General features: G+C 40.6%; 1 protein-coding gene across 1 annotated transcript in view; it reads left to right on the top strand.

Moving 5' to 3' along the window:
- Positions 1-5,609: 5,609 nt before the first annotated feature.
- KMO (kynurenine 3-monooxygenase) overlaps positions 5,610-21,577 on the top strand; it is a 76,638-nt gene continuing 60,670 nt past the window's right edge. Inside the window, exon 1 of the mRNA XM_004711764.2 lies at positions 5,610-5,737. Within this exon, the coding sequence (XP_004711821.1) occupies positions 5,663-5,737 (75 nt within the window). The 5' untranslated portion in view covers positions 5,610-5,662. The remainder of the gene's footprint in view (positions 5,738-21,577) is intronic.

Genomic DNA, 21,577 nt, shown 5'->3' with positions numbered 1-21,577 from the left:
TATAAAATATATATATTTAACCACAGGTAGGTTTATTTAGGGAAGTGATAAGGTACAGCTTCGGATCAGGAGCACACATGTCGGAAGTAACTGGACCAACTCAAGGTACGGTTTTTAATTAGGACAGCTTCTTTTCAGGCTCTGCTGCTGGGTCCTGCTTCGAGGGAGGCATTCTCAAGAAGTGTTACTTTAGCTCCGTGGGTTGGCAAGAATTCCCCCCACCCCAGTACCATCCATCTTGCACCAGTCTTCTGCTTCCTGCAGTCCTGTGCTGCTGTCACAAATAGTAATATTTGTACACTGTTGTCTGGACCTGTCTCCCCTGTTACAGCTCTCATTCGGTCTCCTGGGTCTAGGAGGTTCTTGGCATCGGGACTCTGCATCCATAAGGCACGTTCTATACCTATTTCTTCTTCTCGGTGGTAGTGCCATTCTCCCTTCTGCCTTGGATTGGCTCTACTTTAAGCCTTAACAACACCAACAACCCAAAAAATGAACCCAAAATCACTTCCCTTGAGTCAATTCCAATTCACAATGCCTCTGTAGGACAGAGTAGAACCGCTCCCTTTGAGTTTCTGAGATTTTAAATCTTTATGGAAACTGACAGCCTCATCTTTCTTCCATGGAGCAGCTCAATGTGAACTCCTTCACTCACTGCCAACTCATAGAGACCCTGTAGGACAGGGTAGACCTGCCTCTGTGAGTTTCCGAGACTGTGGGGGACTAGGCTCCACAACTGAGTGGGTCTTAAAGGGCAGTTGTATAACTGAAGGGTAAATTAAAGAAATATCAGACAAAGCATTCAAGAGCTCACATCTCTTCCATGGAGACTAGAACCAGAGAAAGAGCTCTCCTCTGCCTTTCCATTCATGTCAGACAAGGAACTTATTACGTTTCTTACCTAACTTAGACACATGAAACATTGGAATTGCACTTCTAGTTGCAGTCATAGCAACAGCTTTTATAGGATATATACTCCCATGAGGACAAATACCCTTCTGAGGTGCTATGCTAATCACAAATCTTCTCTCACTCATCCTGTACATTAAAACAGACTTAATAGAATTAATTTGAGGTGGATTTTAGTAGATAAAGTTACTCTCACTCACTTTTTCTCCCTCTGTTTCATTGTCCCATCTATTATTGCAGTTCTGACAATTGTCCACCTTCTTTTTCTCCATGAAACAGTCTCTAAGAATGCATCAAAATTAATCTCAGACTCTGATGAATTCCCATTTCACCCTTACTATACTATCCAAGATCTCCCAGGAGTTTTTAATACTAATTTCTTTCCTATTAACACTAGTTCTTTTTGCCCCCGATATATTAGGTGACCCAGACAACTACATCTTCACATGTCCCCCCACCCCCACCCACTTAATAAACTACCCCACGTAAACCTGAATGGTACTTTCTATTCACAGAAGCCCTTTTATAATCTATTCCTAACAAATGTGGAGGTGTGTTAGCTCTCATGCTCAATCCTCATTGTAGCTATCTCCCTGCTTCTCCATAGATCACAACAATGAATCTTAATATTCCACCCATTAATCCAAATATTATTTTGAATACTAGTAACAGCTTTACTTAACCCTAACATAGATTGGAGTTAAATCTGTAGAGCACCCCCTTCATCGTCATCAGTCAACTAGTTTCAATTTTCTATTTTCCCATTATCCTCATCTTCATATCAACCATTAGCATTTTTGAAAACAACGTATTAAAATGAAGAGCCTTTGTAGTATAAGCATTATTATGGTCTTGTAAACAATAGACAGAATAAACCTCTCCTATAGATACCCTATGCAGGAAAGGAGCAATCTTTCCCCTTGTCAACACCCAAAGCTGATATTCTTATTAAACTATTCCCTGAATACAATATTTGCTTCACTATGTATTTTGTGCATATTGTGCTCTCCTATATATACATATATGTATAATCTTACATATAACATTATATTTATTCCACATTCAATTATCTTCACCATACATATAAGCTAGTAAATCTTAATATTTTACATTCAACCCTACATGAAATACTTATTTAATGATCCCAACCCTCGCATATCCTAACCAAATAAACTCCTATTACATAGACATTACCTGTTTAACTGGACATAGCACATGTCTGACTCAGTCCTTGTAAACAAGCATATCACCACCGTTATCTTTCATTCATCACCAAACTTCAAGAAACCAGCAACCTACTGGAGTTGTACCCCTCATCTCTCCCCAGGCCCATGACATGTGGGGTTTTCTATACTGAAACTCTCCTAGACATTTGATTAAAAATTCAGGACCATCTCACCGAAAATCACATGCTCTTCTCTCTTAAATAAGACATCTTAATGGATTAGTGCCTAATAACTCTATGCTCTCACACAAATGTGGTGTCATACATTTGGTATTTTTTAATTTGGAGGATGTGATTCAACCATGCCTCTGAGGTCTTAACTCCATCAAATAACTCGTAGCTGAGCTTAAATTGAACTAAATACACCCAAAGGATATCAGGGACATATTAATTCATGTTTTAAGGACATAACATTTTCTATACCAGAATTCCCAGTGCATATGCATATGAATACAAACACACATACGTATACACATATACAAGTGACCCAATACCATATGCTGTTTGGTTGCAAACCTTCTGTGTTTGGAGCTGATTGGACTTTTCTTGGGTTTGGAGTTGATCTTTCAGTTGATCTGTAGTTGATTTCTAAATTCACAGCATTGTGATCTGAAAAATGGATTGCATTATATCAATGTTTTCAAATTTACTGATGATTACTTTATGACCTAAATTATAATCTATTCTGGAATAGGTGAGCAGTAGAGCAGAAAGTGAGTGTTTGTTGGGAGAAGTGTGCTATATATGTTTATGCAATCAAGTTGACGGTGTTATTTAATTTTTCAGAATCTTTGCTGATTTTCTTTCCAGGTGATTTTTTCTTTAGTTGGAAGTGATGCATTGATGTCTCCTAGTATTATTGTATTATGATTTACTTGTTTCTTCATTTCTATAAGAATTTGATTGATGCATTTCAATGGTCCTTCATTTGGTGCATATATAGTAATTATGGTCATAGCCTCTTGTTCAATTAAAGCTTTCATAATTATATAGTAACCTTATTTGTCTCTTGATATGTCATTAACTTTGATGTCTATTTTTGCCTGAGGTTAATGTTGCTACTCCAGCTTTCTTTACACTGCTGTTAACGTGATATCTGTTTTTCATCCTTTGATTCTTAGTCTATGTTTATCTTTATTTAATAAAGATTATGGCAAAAATAAATGAATCAGAAAAGTTTTAAAACGATAAGAAAATCAATTTAAAACAAAGTTGGTTCTTCATAAAGGTTAACAAAATTGATAAACTACTGGCCAACCTAAGAAAGGTAAAGAATGACAAAAAGCAAATGAAATGGATGATATTACAATAGAACCAAATTAGATTTTAAAAAGCAATTGCAAAGTACAAGGAGGTACCTGAAGGGAAAAAAAAACAATGGAATTGTGCTGGGTGGAGCTGAACTTTCATATTATGCATTCTTCCCAGCAAGGTTAGCATCGAACAACTCACTTTGAGTTAGTGCAACCAGTGGCATCACCTGGGAAGGTTATCTCTTGTCACAGTGGATATTTTAATAAAATCAGTGTCGCTCGAACCTCGTTTTTTTGTGATGGCTGATTTAAGAGGACAGCATGCAGCTGTGGAATTTTGTTTCCTGCTCAAGAAAAATGCCGCAGAAACTGTTGTGATGTTGAACACAGTTTACAAAGACAGCGTTATGGGAAAAACTCAAGTGTATGAGTGGTTTTCTCCTTTCAAAAAAGGTGAAATGTCAATTGATGACAAGCTTCGTTCTGGACATCCATCAACTTCCCAAGGGATAAAAATGTTGACTCGTAGTGCATTTTGAGTGTGTTCCACCAGGGCATACTATTAGTCACGCTTTCTACTTAGTTTCTGAAAAGACTGCATAACAGTGTGCCCCCCAAAAGGCCTGATTTGTGGCAGATGGGTGACTAGTTTTCCCACCACAACAATGCACCTGCTCATTCAGCCATCACAGTGTGCCATTTTCTGGCCCCAAACAGCATGCCTCTCTTGCCCTACACACCTTACTCACCTGACCTCTCTCCTTATTACTTCTTTTTGTTTCTGCAAATGAAGAGGGACATGAGAGAACAGCAATTTGATGATGTAGAAGAAGTGAAGAAAAAAAGAGAGGGAGGTGTTGTCAGCCATTCAAACAGGTGAGTTTGAAAAATGTTTCCAAGAATGGAATCGCAGATTTGACAATTGTATTAAGTGTAATGGTGAGTGCTTTGGAAGTTATAACGTTGTTTAGTAAAAAAAAAAAAATTACATACATAGCTTTGAAAAAAAATTCTGTTTTTTAGGTACCCCTCATATTATGAAAATTGTACTCCAAAAGTTTGAAAACCTAGAAGAACTTTCAGTAAAATTGAATGTTAATAACTCTAAGTCAATCTTTAAAGTTTGTTTTGCAATTTTCACTCCTCCACTAGTTCATAAAATCTGAGAATCACTGTTCCAAGCAGTTCCGTTAAAACCAGCTAAACCTATTAAAAGCACTGTTGCCCACACATCTTCAAGGAACACATACATCTAACTTAGCTTAGTATAGCCATACTTGATCACAGTTTGGCTACTGCTAAGATTCTTTTTATTCCCACAACAGTATAAATTCTAACCAAAGAATCAAGTATACTTGCTTCTCATTTGTTGAAAGAGTTAAGTTCCAAAGGCCAGGTCATTACGTAAGATCCTCCTTTACGAGAGTTGGAGCCATGCCAGAACTTCAGCACAGGTACCACCCCCTCGCAATCGCTCACTGCCTGTTGGCTATGTCTAGTGTGTCTCTTGACTGGGGGTTCCTCTTCCCAACCAAGTCTTCCCCACCATCAGGGAACCTACAAAACTGGTTGCTTGCCCTGGGTGGGTGCCCTGCTAACCTGTGCAGTACCCATCCCCCCCACCCCCATCTGTCCAGCACTGGCACCTTCAGGCCCTCTCCTGGGCTCTCCCTGACCACCCACACCTTCCTGACCCGACCAAGATACTGGAGTGGCATCTCTCTTGTGGCTGGGTTGCCGTTGGGGCCTCTGGTTCTCACCTAGCAGCCCTTGGAAGGCACTCCTGCCATGGGGTGGCCCCACATAGGCACTGCCTGAGAGTTATTTTCAGAGTCATCCTAAACCTTAAATGTCAATAAAATAATAGCCCATATGTGTGGAGTAGGTGTTCCACAAAGTACTTGTGACTTCACACCAGGGGAGTTTCATTTATGGTTATTCTTGAGTGAAAATGAAACAGAAAGAATATGTGCTGTGTCGGCAGGGAAAGAAAGTCATAAAGCTGCCTTTTGAACTTTTACTGTCTCACACTTTGCTTAGCTGACTTTAACAATGTTTTGCTTATTGCAAGAAACTACCCTTTTTCTTAAGCTGTGTTGATTCTACTGCAGACTACTAAGGGGTTAAACACTATTCTCTAAATTCAAGAGAGATTAACCTTAACCAAACATTGCCTCTGCTGCTCCCAAGTGCAAGCAGTTCTGGGTAGTATAAAGACTGACAGGAATCAGTCAGTTGGAGAAACAGTTTCCTAGAGGCAGAAGCAGCAACATTTATGAAAAACACTGGAGCAGTTATGGATTCATCTGGCATTCAAAGGAAGAAGATAGCTGTCATTGGTGGTGGATTGGTAAGATACTATTTGGAAATATTACTATGAGTGGTATTTTATTCATGACCAGCCTTTTAAATATAGTAGTTTATCTTGTTATATTTCGGTGTTTTAGTTTGTCCTAATCCATTAAATACAGATGTGTGTGTTTCCTTAAAATTTTGGTTTAGCATTTCTTAAAAACACAAAGTCTAGTCAATTGACCTTGATTTTCCTCAGATTGGCTATTAAAAAACAGGTAATATTAGTATAAGTCACATTAATAGAAAATCCTACTCTTTTTGGTTAATAACTTAGCTTCTACCATCTAATAAGAATAAAAAGGATGAGACTATTTTCTCCCATAAAGATTTAAAGCCTCAGAGACCCTATATGGGGTCAATATGAGTCATAATCTACTACATCACAATGGGTTTGTCTGTGTGTGATTGTGGTGAATTTAATAAGACCAAAGTATTGACCAAGTATTGCACAAGAGTCAAGAAACATCAAGCTAATGCAAAATTATTATCGTGGGATAATCACGTATCACGTATTTGAAAGCTTGAGACTAATACTTATTTGTTGTTCTGATTTGTTTGGCTCTTCTAGTGGGCTCAAATAAAGCAAGGTTGTGAAGGGAGGCACAGGACCTGGCAAGGTTTCTTTCTGTTGTAGCATCACTATTTATCAGAACCAAACAAATGACACATATCAACAACAATGAGGTAGTAAGGTAGCAAGTAAGGTTCTCACTTTTCACTGAGCCAATAATAAGAACAAGAACCTGTCCAAACACCCAGGGAGATGTAGGAAGGGATTATTCCTTTGCTTCTATTGTTAAGGTGACCAAGCTAGCTCTCTTTACTGTGGGACAGTCTCAAGTAAACTTTATTCCAACCTCAAGAGAACTCTTATTTTGTAACAAATAGATCCCCATTGGTTAAAATTTAAGCAGTTTTATATCTTTGGTCTAAACATTTGGAGACTTTCAGTTCAATCATTCATCTATTTGTTCCTATTCTCAACAAATATTTATCAAGGGTCTAAAATGTCCCAGAAAGTGTTCTTCTATGTACATGGATAATCATACTTTGCAATAGATGCATTTAAAATTATGTCCTAACTTTGTATTTGATCTGCCTTACTTACTGTCTTTTCCTCAAAATACAATGACAGTTCTTTAGAAATTCTGATTCTAAATTTTGAAATGCCAAATAATGCTGTGACATGCCTTGATCACTGAGTGTGACATATACTGTCATTTCATCATACTAGACTTCTGCCTACTTTTTCTTATAAAAGTATTGCACAAACGAGAATGCATGCATTGATCAAAATCTTGAGTAGTAGTAAGAGGAGGAGGAGGAGGATGATACTGTGATAAGCATTCCAGGGAGTAGAGAGACAATGAAGAAGAAACCAGATAAATAACATGAAAATTCCACACAAAGATAAAGCACTATGAAAGAAATACCAGGTGGAGAATCCTTTAGAGCTTATCTTAGACGGTGGGTAGGGTGTCTGTTTAGAGAGTCTAGTCAGGGATGTCTTATCTGAGAACTTTAGACCTGAGCAAAGAGAAGGAACTGACTGAAGAATTGGGGAAAGAGCAGAGGAAACAGCAAGAAAAGAAAACCTGTAGCATTAAGAAGCTCAATAGGTTCAAAGATCAGAAAGTGTGGCAGGAGAAGAATGAGGCTAGAGAAGAGTAGTTTGAGATGCCTCTATGCTCTTAGCGGACAAGGCAAGGGGATCCAGACTGTATGTAAGTGTAATAGAAAGCCACTGTGGAGTTTAGGTGGTTAACTTGTTGTTGATGGGTGTCTTGGAGTTAACCCTGGCTCATAGCAACCAATGAGAAACAGACTGAAGCACTAATGGTCCTGGATCGTCATGATTGTTGTTTGTTTGGGCCCTTTGTTACACCACTGTATCTATCCATCTCATTAAGGGTCTCCCACTTTTTAAACTAACAATCCTCTACTTTACTAAGTATGATTTTCTTCCCCAGTGATTGTCCCTCCTAATGATGTCCAAAGTAAGTGAATCTTATCCCTGTGATTTTTTTTAGCGTTGTGATTTTTAAAGAGACGTGAAACTATGATGTGCGAAGTGACTGCTATTAGGTACCATTGAGTTGATTCAGACCCATAATGACCTTATGCACAACAGAAGGGGAAACACTGTCTGATCCTGCGCCATCCTCACAATTGTTCTTAAACGTTAGCCTATTCTGGTAGTCACTGTGTCCATTCACCTCATGAGGGCCTCCATCTTTTTTCACTGTCCCTCAGCTTTCCAAGTATGATGTCCTTCTCCAGGACTGGTCTCTCCGGACAACATGTTCAAAGTTCATGAAACGAAGTCTGGCCATTCTTGTTTCTAAGGAGCATAATGGTGGTTCTTCTTCCAAGACAGATTTGTTTGTCCTTTTAACAGGCCACGGACTCTCAATATTCTTTGCCTGCACCACACTTCAGATACATCGATTGTTTTTCAGTCTTCCTTATTCAATCTTCAACTTTCACACACACATGAGGCCATTGAAAATCACATGGCTTGGGTCAATCACGTTAGTCCTCAAAATAACATCATTGTTTTTCAATACTTTAAAGAGGTCTTGTGCAGCAGAGTACAGGAGAGTGTCTTGGAACAGTAGAAAGATACCAGGCAGGAAGCTCATACGCTAGTCCAAGACTTGCACTAGGGTGGCAGCAATGAAGAAAAGGAGTGGCTACAATCATTAGGACAGTCATACCACCACCTAACATTGCCTGGGAAGCTGAATTAAATAATTGCATGAATTGAGAGCTACTATCTGTCTTTGTTTTGGTGTTTATACTTATATCAGTGGTCTTGTACAATATTTGTCTTTTTGTGACCGACTAACTTCACTCAGCATAATGTTCTCCAGGTCCATCCATGCCATGAAGTTGTTTGTGGCTTCATCATTGTTTCAGTGATGCATAGTACTCCACTGGCTGTTTATGCCAAGGTTTCTTTATCCATTCTTTTACTATGAGGTTTGGGCTGTTTCCAGTTTCTTGTTATTTTGAACGGTGCTGACATAAACACTGGGGTACATGCATCAATTTGTGTTATGTTTCTTACTTCGTTGGGGTATATACTCAGCAGAGATATTGCTGGATAGTATGGTATTTTCATCCCCAGTTGTTTTAGATAGGTCCACACTGAAGAAACACACCAGCCTGTGTGATCCAAGAATTCTAAATCATAAAATCCAAGATTAGAAGGGAATTGTATTAGAGTTTAATTTTTGAGCATCCAGTTTGCAGAAGGCTATGCATGACTGTGGAAGCCCCAAAGCCATTTTCAGACTCCTCATGCAGAGTAAGCCTCCAGTGATTTCCCTCAGATCATTCATTGACCAGAGATGCGAATGGCCTTTCCCTCAGACAGTGGACCAGTCAGTGAATGATGCAGACATAGCTAAGTTAAAAGTTAACATCTTATTATTTGCCTTCTCTTTTGATCCATTTACATTTTGTTCTAGTTTTTTGTGATTTTATGCTTTCCTTTGGGTTGAGATTTTTCTGTGTTTTATTTTGTTATTGCTATTGCAGGGCCAGGGGGAGCGGGGAAGGGGAAGGGGGTTTGTGTGATTTTCATTTTATGAAATCCAAGATACCAATTAAATGAATCGTTTCTTAGGGGAAGTGGAGTGGGGGGTATGGGAAGCTAATATTAATGAGTACAACAATGAAGAAAATGTTCTAAAATTGTGGTGATGGTTGCATGGCTCTATTTAATATATTCAAACTATTGAATTGTATGGTCTGTGAAGTATATGTCGATAAAACTATTTTTAGAAAGAAAGAAAAGATGAAAGTGGATCTCAAAATTGTTCTTAGTCCTGGAGTAGGTAGGACAAATGGAAGAAATCATTTAAGTCAAAGAGTTGAATAGAAAATTTCAAAGGGCAACTCAGGAAGACAAAGTAAAGTGTTATAAAGAAAATACAGGGTTAGAAAACCAAATGGAAGAAAATGCACAGCATACCTTGAGCTGAAAGAATTGAAGAACGAATTCAAGCCTGATGTTGCAATTTTGCAAGATTTTATAGGCAAAATATTGAACAATTCAGGAAGCATCAAAAGAAGATGGAAGATGCAGGGCAGTGAATTATTTAATGTGGCTTTTCCAGCCAAGGTCTCCAACTCCTACCAAACGACCTTTCCCTGCATGGGTCTGGTAAGAAGGTGGCAGAAGATACTGACAGGATTCACCTGTGAGTAATTGTGGATAGGATCCTTAGGGTTCCATCCTGACCCATATAAAATGAGCCCTCTGGGAAGTAGGAGGAGAGATCTCATTATCAGCAAGAGTCCGAAGTGGAGCACATCTTCTGGACCCAAGTTTCCTGTGCAGTGAACCTTCTGGATCTAGATGACAGCTATACCATCAAAGAACAGAACCAGAAACAGCATGGAACAGAGTGATGGACAACCCCACGCACAGAGCAAGTTAAGGTGAGTGCTTTCGTGCAGGAGACTGGCCAGTGGGGTGGGGTGCCCCTGGACACTTGAGTGAGGAATTTGGGCTTGCTGATCTACGGAAGTCCAGTGCCTTTTGCCGAGGCTTGCTAGAGTGAGGTGTCTCTGGGTGCTTAACTCAGGGAGCTGGGTTTGCTGCCCCACAGAGTGTGAGCTGAATGCCTTTGGGTTGAAGTTTATAGCAGAGTGATATGCCCCTTTGGGCATTAATTAGCAGTTGTGAAATTTTGTAACATGTTCTGCTAAACAACTATCCTGAGAATTTTTCACTGACATTACAACCAGTTAGCATTCTTGCCTGTGAATGTCTGTATATCCGTGCATCTTAAAAACTGGACAGGCAAAACAGTAGATACTACTTAAATCAAGGAAGAAGGAATACATAGACTCACTGTACCAAAAAGAACTAATCAACAGGCAATGATTCCATGAAATAGCATATGATCAAGGACGATCGATACTGAGGTAAGAAATCCAAGATACATTGAAAGCATTGGACCAGTGGTTCTCAACCTTTCTCATGCTGTGACCCTTTAATACAATTCCTCATGTTGTAGTGACGCCCAACCATAAAATTATTTCATTGCTACTTCATAACTGTAATTTGCTACTGTTGTGAATTGTAATGTAAATATCTGATGTGCAGGGTGTATTTTCATTGTTATAAATTGAACATAATTAAAGCACAGTGACTAATCACAAAACAATTTGTAATTACATATTACAAAATATTTATTTCTGATTACAAATAAATGAAATTTTGTCTTGAAGCATGGTGTGGCATGGGTAAACAGCAAACTACATTGCTATATTTTGCGACACTATGTGTAAAAAGCCAATGTCAGTGCAAAGGTTGAGATAGAGGAACATTGTCTCAGTTCCTAAGACCATCAGAATTGTGTTTTCCGATGGTCTTAGGAGACCCCGGTGAAAGGGTCGTTTGACCTCCAAAGGGGCCACAACCCACAGGTTGAGAACTGCTGCATTAGACAAAAATAAGTTTCCAGGAATTGAGCTAATACCAACTGTTTTATTCCAACACATTGATGAAGCACCGAAAGCACTCACTTAACTATGCTACAAAATTTGGAAGACAGCTACTCAGCCAATCAATTGGAGGAGATCATATTTGTACCCCTTCCAAAGAAAGGTAACCTAACAGAATGCATAAAATTATCAATTGCTTCTGAAGATCCTCTAACAATGGTTGCAGCAGTACATGAGCGAGAAGCCGCCAGAAATTAAGACCAGATTCAGAAGTGGACATGGAAAGAAAAATATCATTGCTGACATCAGATGGATCTTGGTAGAAATCAGAGAATAACAAAAAGATGTTCTTAAGTTTTATTGTTAAACATTTTTGCATGGATTATAACAAACTATCGATAGCCTTAGAAGATTGGAAATTACCAAACACTTAATTGTGCTAATGTGGGACTTGTACATGGGTCAAGAGTCAGTTGTACCCCCAGACCAAGGGAATAACCACATGGTTTAAAATCAGGAACAGAGTATGTCAGGGTTGGATCCTCTCCCTATACTTATTCAAGCTGAATGCTGAGCAAATCATCAGGGAAGCTGGATTGTATGAAGGAGAATGCAGCATCAGGAGTGCAGAAGTCTGATAACAACCTAAGATGCTTGCTACAATTGATGTATGGATTGTTACACGAGCTGTAAGAGCCCTCAATAATGTGTTCAAAAAACTGTTTTTAAAGCCTAAAATATGTAGATGACACAACCTTGCTTACTGAAAGTGAGAAGGATTTGAGGATTGCAGCCTATAACGTGGATTACAACTTACTGTAAAGAAATAAAAATTCTCACAACTGAATCAATAGGTAACATCATGATAACCGGAGAAAAGCATGAAGTTATCAAGGATTTTTTATTGCTTGGATCCACAATCAAGAGATGAACTGACACATTTTATCTGGTAAATCTTTGACACAACACCACTTTAAAGTGTTGACAAGCAAGGTTATTACTTTGAGAATTAGGTGTACCTGTTCCAAGATATGGTATTTTCAATTGCCTCATGTGCATTGAATAAAGAAGAGCAAAGAAGATTCATTCCTGTATCAGATTGATATCATGAGACTTGTCTTCAAGCTCAGTAGTTTGCCCATTCATTGATTCAGATGCAGATAGTTAGATTAAAATATAATATCTTATCATTTGATCTCCCTTTTGATGCATTTAAAAGTTGTTTCAATTTTTAAAAAAGTGAAGGGAAATCATGTGGATTATGTCTCTAGTGAATCCCCTCCATCCATAGATCAGGGATGTGAATAGCTTTGCTGTCTTGGAGAGTGAATTGGAAAGTGGATGCAGTTAGTTTAAAATTTACCACCTGATCATTTTATCTTTCTTTTGACCCATATAAAAATTGTTCTATTTAAATTTTTTCTGCTTTCCTTTTATTAATGTTTTGCTCTGCTTTATTTTTTTATTGTTGTTAGTTATTTTTGGTGCTTTCCTTTATATGTTTTTCTGTGTATGAAAGCCATAATAGGTAAATCTATAGAGACAGGAACTGGATTAATGGCTTCTTGGAGGTGTGGTGTGGGAGGTTGGGGAAGATAGGGAGCTAATAACAGTGAGTACAAGAAAGAAGACAATGTTCTAAAATTGATTGTGGTGTGGTTGTACAACTCTTCTTTATATGATTGAACTATTGAATTGTGTAATATGTGGATTATGTGCCAATAAATCTGTTTTAAAATCTTTAAATCGAATGATGTGCCATGGTGATTTTCTTTTTTGTTTGCTTAGCTTCTTAAATGTGTATGTTCTTGTCTTCTGTGATGTTAGGGAAGATTTTGTACAACAAGACTTTAAGAAAATTTCTCTGTGCTTTGTGGTGTTCTTCTTCTGGACTTTCAATCACCCATAAGTAATTCCTCTTGACATTATATTAAGTTACTCTTAGGCTTTCTTTGGATTTGTATTTTAATTGTTCCTCTAGCAGATTAATATTGAGAAATTTGTCTTAAAGCTCAATAATTCATCTTTTCATTTATTCAAATTTACTCTTTTGCCTTTTCTATGCATTATCTATTTCTAAAATCTGATTGTTTATCTTCAGCATTTATATTTTCTGTTTTTATATGATTTCTAATCTTTCATTTATTTTGATAGTTTGTTCTTGTGGTGTTCTCTTGAGTTCTTCTAAAGTTTTTTCTGTGTTTTATTTTATTATATTTGCAGTTTTATCAATTTTTCAATTGGTAGAGTCTGAATAGCAATCTTTTGAATTCTTTATCACATCATTCTAATGGCTTTTATTCCTGATGTAGGTATTCTGACTTTGTGTAATGGTAATTCATTTCAGCTACTGTGTCATGTTTACTTGTGTGAAGTGAAGTTGTCTTCTGTTTCTGAGACATTGTGATGTCGTTGTATTTGTATTTAATTAATGAATATTAAAAACAAACAAACAAACAAACTGGGACGTGGCTCCCATGTAGAGTCACCCACCTGGGGTTCTCATTGTGTGACCACTGGATCTGTAAGTGAGGGGGCCAATTTGGGAGATTCAGCTCAGAGGCTGGGTCAAGCAGCACCCCAGGGGTCTTTTTTCAGTCCCTCCCATGGAGGGCTTAGTTGTTCTCACCACACAGGTACCCTCTTTGGAGCACCAGTGCAAGTTACCTTTTTGTGGCACCCGTACATGTTATCTGTGCCTTGCCTCTCTTGTTATTGGTGCAGTGACTGCCACCCTCTTCCCCTTCGACACCTTCCCCTGTTTGATGACTTGCAATTGTGGGGAAATGGCCCAGGACAATCTGCCCCTCAAGGTCATTTAGAGAATTCCAGTGTGGACTTCTGGAGGTCTTGGATGATGGAATTCCCATTAGTATAATCCCTTACTGAAGCCCGTTCACTTCCCTAGTAACAAGGGCATGGCTAAGCCCTCCAGATATATAACCCCAGCCATCTAGGGAGAGATCCAACCCTAATGAGACAGAGACTTAGCTCAAATACTGGCATAGCAGGCTCCAAGAGTTAGATTTGTGTCTCTTTTCTTTTGAGAAAGAAAACACCGGTCTTCTTTCCCCACCACAGGAAAAGGAAACTGGCATATTCAGGTTTCTCTGAGGCTTTCCCCACCACTAGCTAGATAGCCTGTGGACATTTCCCAACAAGGATGTCCCTTATCCCAATCTTATTCAACATTTTGTTGGAAGTCCTAGTCTGTACCATCACACAATGGCAAGAAATCAATGGGATACAAATGGGTAAAGAAGAAGTGAATGATAGATACATGGACCAATGATCAGGACAAAAAAATCCAGAAATAAAAACATCTGCATTCAGACAACCGATTTCTGACAAAGGCTCAAAAAAACATTAAATGGGAATCAGATGCCCTCTTCAATAAATGGTGTTGGAAAAATTGGATATCCACCTGCAGAAGAATGAAACAAGACCCATATCTCACTCCATGCACAAAAACAAACTCAAGGTGGGTCAAAGACCTAAATGTAAAGCCCAAAGCTATCAGGATTATCAATGAGAAGCTTGAGACAGAGATAGGAGCCCTAGTGCTGGGACTACATGAACTATCAGAAATAACGAAGGAAACACTCCATGGAAGATAAAATAGATGAGTGGGACCTATTAAAAAATAAAACACTTGTGTACTTCATAAAAAGAGCAAAAGAAGAGCCCACAGACTTGGAAAAGATATTTAGTAACATAAAAGACAAAAGATTAATTACTAAAATCAACAATAATTTACAAGCTTACAACAAGAATAAAAATCTAATGGCCCTCAGAGAAGGCGGGAAAAGGACCTGAACAGACAATTCACAGTGGATGACACATGAATGGCACTTGGGTTTCCTTATTCGGTGGAAATGTTTTTTAGCTTTCCTCCATTGAATGTGATATTGGCTATTGGTTTTTCATATATGACCTTTATTGTGTTGATGGAGAGCTTTCGTTAGGAATGGATTTTGGATGTTACCAAATGCTATTTTTATATCAGTTGATTTGATCATATGGTGATAATTATTTTTCTTGTTAATATGGTGGATTATGTTAATTGTTTTTCCTATGTTCAACCATCTCTGCATTCCTGGTCTGAATCCTGTTTGGTCATGAGGTATTAGTTTTTTGATACATTGTTGAATTCTACTGGCCAGAATTTTATGGAAACACATGAGGAAATGCTCCCAGTGACTAGCCATCCAGGAAATGCAAATCAAAACAACCATGAGATATTACCTAACTCCTATAACTGTAGCCCAATTAATAAACACAGAGAAAAACAAATGCTGGAGAAGCTGTGGTGAGATTGGAACTCTTATCCATGGCTGGTGGACTTGAAAATCTGTACAGCCAATCTGGAAGGCGATGTGGAGATACCTAAAACAAATGGTAATTGAAATACCTTTTGATCCAGCCATACCATTATCGGGCATATACCCCAAAGAAATAAGAAACTGATCATGAACAGACATTTGCTCCCCCAGGTTCAGTGTAGCATAGTTCAAATAGCAAAAAGCTGGAAACAGCCCAAATTCCCATCAGTAGAAGAATGGATAAAAATGCTCTGGTATATACACGCAACGGAATACTATGCATGTCTTAAAAACAGCCATGAAACCATGAAATACCTCAAGTTGTGGAGGGATCTGGAAGACATTCTGCTGAGTGGAGTTAGCCAAGCAAAACAGGATAAATACTGTATGGACCCATTGTGGCAGGAATAAGCAGCAGAAGGGGCACAAGCTGAAGCTTTTAGGGAAACAGACACCCTGGTAGAGAGCCTGACCAGTGCCAATAAACCATACACTCTCTGGTCTAGGGAAGTAAGTACCATGTAGGTCACTTGGTCAGAGGGTGCTTCAAGTCAGCTGGGATCAAATGGCAGGGGGAGGGGTGGGATGCTTTCTGCTGACTTGTTGCCATGCGGATCTGGGTTAAAGTCCTTCGGAGAGGGAAGTGGCCCTGTCAGAGGGATGAGGTTTACTGATGGGGAGGGGCAGCTGGAGGAGAGGGGAGAGGGAATGGTTATGCCTGGGGAGCATAGGTGCATGTCTGTTGGTAGGAGGGGAAGGAGGGCTGACCTCCAGGTGGGGAAAGAGTGACTGAGGATACCTTGGGTGTCACTAGTTGGGCAGAGTCTTTGGTGGCATGCAGTGTGTGGGCAACATTGAACTTGGGCATCTGGGGGAATCCAAGGAACGCAGGCCAGGTGCTGTGGAATGCTGGGACACCGAATCCTGAATCTTCAGGGCCCACATCGTGCTGTAGAGGCTGCATCATGAGATCTCATGCGAGAACTCCACTGGGTGAGCTGACCTCTACCTCAGACACACTTGTAACTTGAAGACTTAAATCGGAAAATACATTTTGTCTGAGGAAGCAGAAGACAGCTGTATCAAGCGGAGTGTACTGATGATTTTGGGAAAAACAAGTTCTTGCTACTTCAATGCCCTGTGTGCTGTAAAAAGATAGATATTATTCCAGCAATAATATGATGGACAGGTGCTAAGCCAGTGGGGGTCACCCTCTTGAAATTGTGCTACTGTTTTGTGTTTTTTTCTGGTTTTCGGTTCAAGAAACTCAGGATTGATGAATCTATAAGGAGAGCAAATAGAACAAGAGTTATTTAGGGGTTAGTTTACATGGGTGTGTGTTTGTGTGAAGGAGATGATATAAAGGAGTCCAGGAATGAAAAGTATGTTTGGAGACTGATTTTTGGAAGTAATTGTATAATTCTGCTTGATGTGATTGAACTATGAAATATTATGACATATGTATTAACTCTGAAGTAATAACAAATTAAAAGGGGGAAAAAAAGCATAGATCTAGAAATGAGTTTGGGCTCGCACTAAATCCTACCTACAACTTAAGAACAACTAGTTCTTACTTCATGGCCCTTCTCAATAATCACCTTCAGAAAGGGAACACAGAAGATACGGGTGCTATAGCAAAATGTGATGAAGAATTTAGATGGTGGCTGGCCATCAGATAAAATAGCATCTTGGGTCTTAAAGGCTTGTCTCCAAACAAGCAGTCATCTAAGTGAGATGTCAACTAAGTCTACATGGAAGAAGCACACCATCATCAATCACTGAAGAATTTGAAAGCATATAATCACAGTCGAAGGAGGGATTAGTATCAGAGACTAAATTGTGAGAATCTGATTTGTAGAAGCTGGTGGATGACCGTGGGAGCCCATGATTCATTTGTGGAACTACATAGGAAATAAGCTTCCGGAGAACTCCCCCTATCCAAAATTGTGGGATGGGAGGAACGTGGTCACTACACAGAGTGCTTGGCAGAGATGAGAATTGAATGTCAAATGCATAAATCTGACTTGAACAGTTAAAACTGCCAGTGGATTTCCCGCTATGATGCAAGCTGGACCAGATCTGGTTTCCAAAATTTCATGTATTTTTTTATCTGTATTTTTTTTCGGTTTGTGTTTGTTCTTATTAGAGTGTTATCTCAGAGGTGTTAGGTCAATGGAGGGGACCCTCTTGAAGCTGTGTTATATGTTTTTCTAGTTTTCAGTATAAGAAACCTAAGATTGATGAACCTATAGGGACAGCAAGTAGAATAAGGGTTTGGGGGGTGGGGAGTCCAATCGTGGGAGTGAGGGGTTAAAAGGGAGAGCATGTCAAGGAGTCTATGTAGAAAAAGAATGTTTGGAAACTGATGGTGGTAGCAATTTTACAATTCTACTTGAAGTGATTGAACTATGGGATGATATGATATATGTGTTAAATCCCAATTAATAATAAAAATAAACAACAACAACAACCTTGCCCCCCCCAAAAAAAACAAACTCACTTGTATAGGGACAACGCTAACACAGAGCAACTCCCTGTGGGTTTCTGAGCTTATAACTGTTTACAGGAGTAGAAAGCCTAGTATTTATCCCGAGGAGATGCCATTGATTTCGAAATGCCAGCCATTCACATGGCAGCCCAATGTGTAACCATTGTACCACCAAAATACATTAGTGAAATGCATACACTCACTACCTGTTTCCTGATGGGTGTGATAGAGAATATGAGTGTGTGTGCAGTCCTCTGCTTGTTGTTATGATAGCACAGTTGAGGGCAATTTGGGCTGGTCTCTCTAGATATCTATCAATTTTGGGGTGGTACAAGAGTGGGTAGTGGAACTCTCAATAGGTGTGTCTGCCCAAGGTACAGATGAGACTTGGCATGGCTAAAACAAATCAGGTGGCATAAAACAAATAACAAACAAGCACAGGCAAACAATTTTAAATGTGAAAAATAAAATTGACCAAGGAAAAGTGGATAAACAACAGTAAGAATAATGAATTTAATAACTAAAGTGAAGGACCCCCCAAAGAGAAGATGGGGTGGGTGGGCAGAGTACCTGGATTGATTGGCACCATCTACCAGCAACTAAGTTCATCGAGTTGGGTCTGAGGAGGTGGTACCCTAGTCCTATATACAGAGTTTCTTCCAACCTTTGTGTTGCCTGGGTCAGAGTACCTGATCCATAGTTTGTGCCAATGCGGAGAGAAGATGAGGTATTTAATCCACTTCCTCATCCTTTCCTCTGATGCCGAGTTCCAGGATTACTACCTGTATCTATTTTAGTATGTTTTTGTGTCTTTTTGGTAGAGGGTCTATCACCAACTTATTTAAAGTACTCTATGTTCTATTTTTTAAATTAAAATTCCTTCTCATTATTATATTTCAAGTATGTATGGTTTGTAACATAAGGCGAAATACTTATAAAATATTGTTATACAAATATCATTCATTACATTCACAGCCTGATGGGGAAGTCATACGGTGTGTTAGACAGGGTTCTCTAGAGAAACAAATAAATACTTGAATTCACGTGAGCGACATTAAATTATACACACACTGAATTACAGAAGTAAAGGCAAATAAAGGAAGAGGAAAAGTATTAGAACAAACAGCCACATTAATCTCAAAGGAAAGGTAATGATTTCTCAATATATAAGGCGAAGAAGAGTGAAGGCAAAGGTAACATTATATTCCAAGGCATGAAAGTATGAAAAGATATGGCATATTCTAGAAATAGAAAGAAACGTTCGTTTAACTATACCATAAAAGATAATGCAACAAAATAGCCAGGAATGACCTTAAGAGAGTTGCAGATCATTTGTAAGAGTCTGTCATGATGCGATAAAATTTTTGTATTAAATATTTACGAGGAGTCAAAAAAGACTTTAAGACAGAAAATCCATAATCTGATTTCTGTGTCAGAGGACAGACTAGATCGAATGTAGAATAAGTCTTTAATATATAAAGACTGGAAAGTTATTAGAAACCCACCAGAGTAGTCCAGATAGATCCAGATTGACCTTAGCTGAAAGTAGAAAATACTAGAAAGATGTTTGTCTTTTATACTACAAACCAACAACAACAAAAACCCCAACCTCACCACTGCAGTAATAAGCAGCATCGTGCTACATGGAGGAAAAACTGAGCTTGTCAAGGATTTCGTTTTACTTGACTCTGCAATCAATATCCATGGAAGCAGCAGACAGGAAACCGTATGATTATTGCTTTGGCCAAATCTGCTGCAAAAGATCTCTGTAGGCGGGAGCCCAGAGGAGGCGGCGGGGGCAGCAGCAGCAGCGGCAGGGACAGCCCGGCAGCCGGAGCCCCCTGGCCTGGGCCTTTGCTGGACTCCACGAAAGGCGGTGGGCCTTCAGGGTGCGGCCCTGGGAGCTTGGCCTCAGGTCCCTGCAACGGGAAGGCGTCGGTCGGGGCCATGGGTGAGGCAGGGGGACCTCGAGCTCCGGGGGCAGCGGTGACCCTGGCAGGGGCACCATTTTCCCGCCACCTGGAGTCAAGCTGGGCAGTGACAGCTGGAAAGTGTCCACAGTGTAGCCACCCTAGGCCAGGGCCCAGAGCGCTCCCAGGAGGTGGCTTCCATAGACATCAAGGTGATTGGCAATGGCTCTTTTGGGGTCGTGCACCAGGTGGCCATCAGGAAAGTGCTCCATGATAAGAGGTTCAAGAACCCGGAGCTGCAGGTCATGCGGAAGCTGGACCACTGCACCATCGTCAGGATGCGCTGCTTCTTCTACTGCAGTGGAGAGAAGAAAGACGAGCTTACCTCCACCTGGGGCTGGAGTATGTGCAGGAGACCGTGTACCCGGTGGGCCACCATTTCACCAAGGCCAAGTTGACCATCCCTGTCACCTAAGTCAAGGTGTATATATGCCAGCTCTTCCAGAGCCTGGCCTACATCCACTCTCAGGGGATGTGTCACTGCGACATCAAGCCCCAGAACCTGCTGGTGGACCCTGACACTGCCGTCCTCAAGCTCCGCGACTTTGGCAGTGCCAAGCAGCTGGTCCGGGGGCAGCCCAACGTCTCTTACATCTGCTCTCACTACTACCGCCCCCCTGAGCTCATCTTCGGAGCCGCAGATTACATCTTGTCCATTGATGTGTGGTCAGCAGACTGTGTGCTGGCCGAGCTCTTTCTGGGCCAACCCATCTTTCCTGAGGACAGTGGGGTGGACCAGCTGGTGGAGATCATCAAGGTGCTGGGAACACCCACCCGGGAACAGATCCGAGAGATGAACCCCAACCACACAGAGTTCAAGTTCCCCCATATTAAAGCCCATCCCTGGACAAAGGTGGTCAAATCTCTGCTGGAGCCTGCTGGAGTACACGCCCTCTTCCCGGCTCTCCCGGCTCCAGGCCTGCGCCCACAGCTTCTTTGATGAACTGCGATGTCCCCCAACAACCGCCCACGACGCCCGCTCTTCAACTTCAGCCCGGGCGAACTCTCCATCCAACCATCCCTCAATGCTATTCTCATCCCTCCTCACCTGAGATCCCCTGCTGGCCAGGCTGAGCTCACCTCCTCCTCCTCCTCCTCCTCCTCCTCCTCCTCGCAGCTTTAGGTGAGCCCCGACTGGGCTCCAAGCAGCAGGCTACTGATGCCACAGCCTCCTTCACCAGTTGTTCCCGAGGGCCTCGCCAGCCACCCTTGGGCAGATGACTGAGTCCCTGGCCCCACCTCCAGTCCTTCCCTCAACAGCTGCACCCCTGCAGGGAGCTTTTGAACAGGATTTTAACTGGTTGTGGGGAGAGAAGAGAAGGAAGGCTGGACTGACCTGGGGCATGAGGACCTCGTGCCCTCTCAGCCCCTCCCGTACCCCAACTTCCCCAGGTCCCTTGTTAATGGAACCAGACCAACCCCCATCTCCTGCCCTTCCCTGGCCCCCAGGTGCAAATAGATTGTTATAAATTTTTTCTTAAAGAAAACATTGATTCGCACCATCCAATCTGCCCCCCCCCCAACTGTGCCCCCTCCTGCCTTCTCCCCCTAAGGTCTCCTTGCCCCTCCGCAATAGGGAAGTGGGGAGAGCTCCC

Source organism: Echinops telfairi, unplaced genomic scaffold (assembly GCF_000313985.2).
Source record: "Echinops telfairi isolate 266 unplaced genomic scaffold, ASM31398v2 ScPeMD7_655;HRSCAF=1070, whole genome shotgun sequence".
NCBI classification, from domain to species: domain Eukaryota; kingdom Metazoa; phylum Chordata; class Mammalia; order Afrosoricida; family Tenrecidae; genus Echinops; species Echinops telfairi.
Note: the sequence above shows the minus strand (reverse complement) of the source record. Positions and strands in the feature narration are given on the sequence as shown.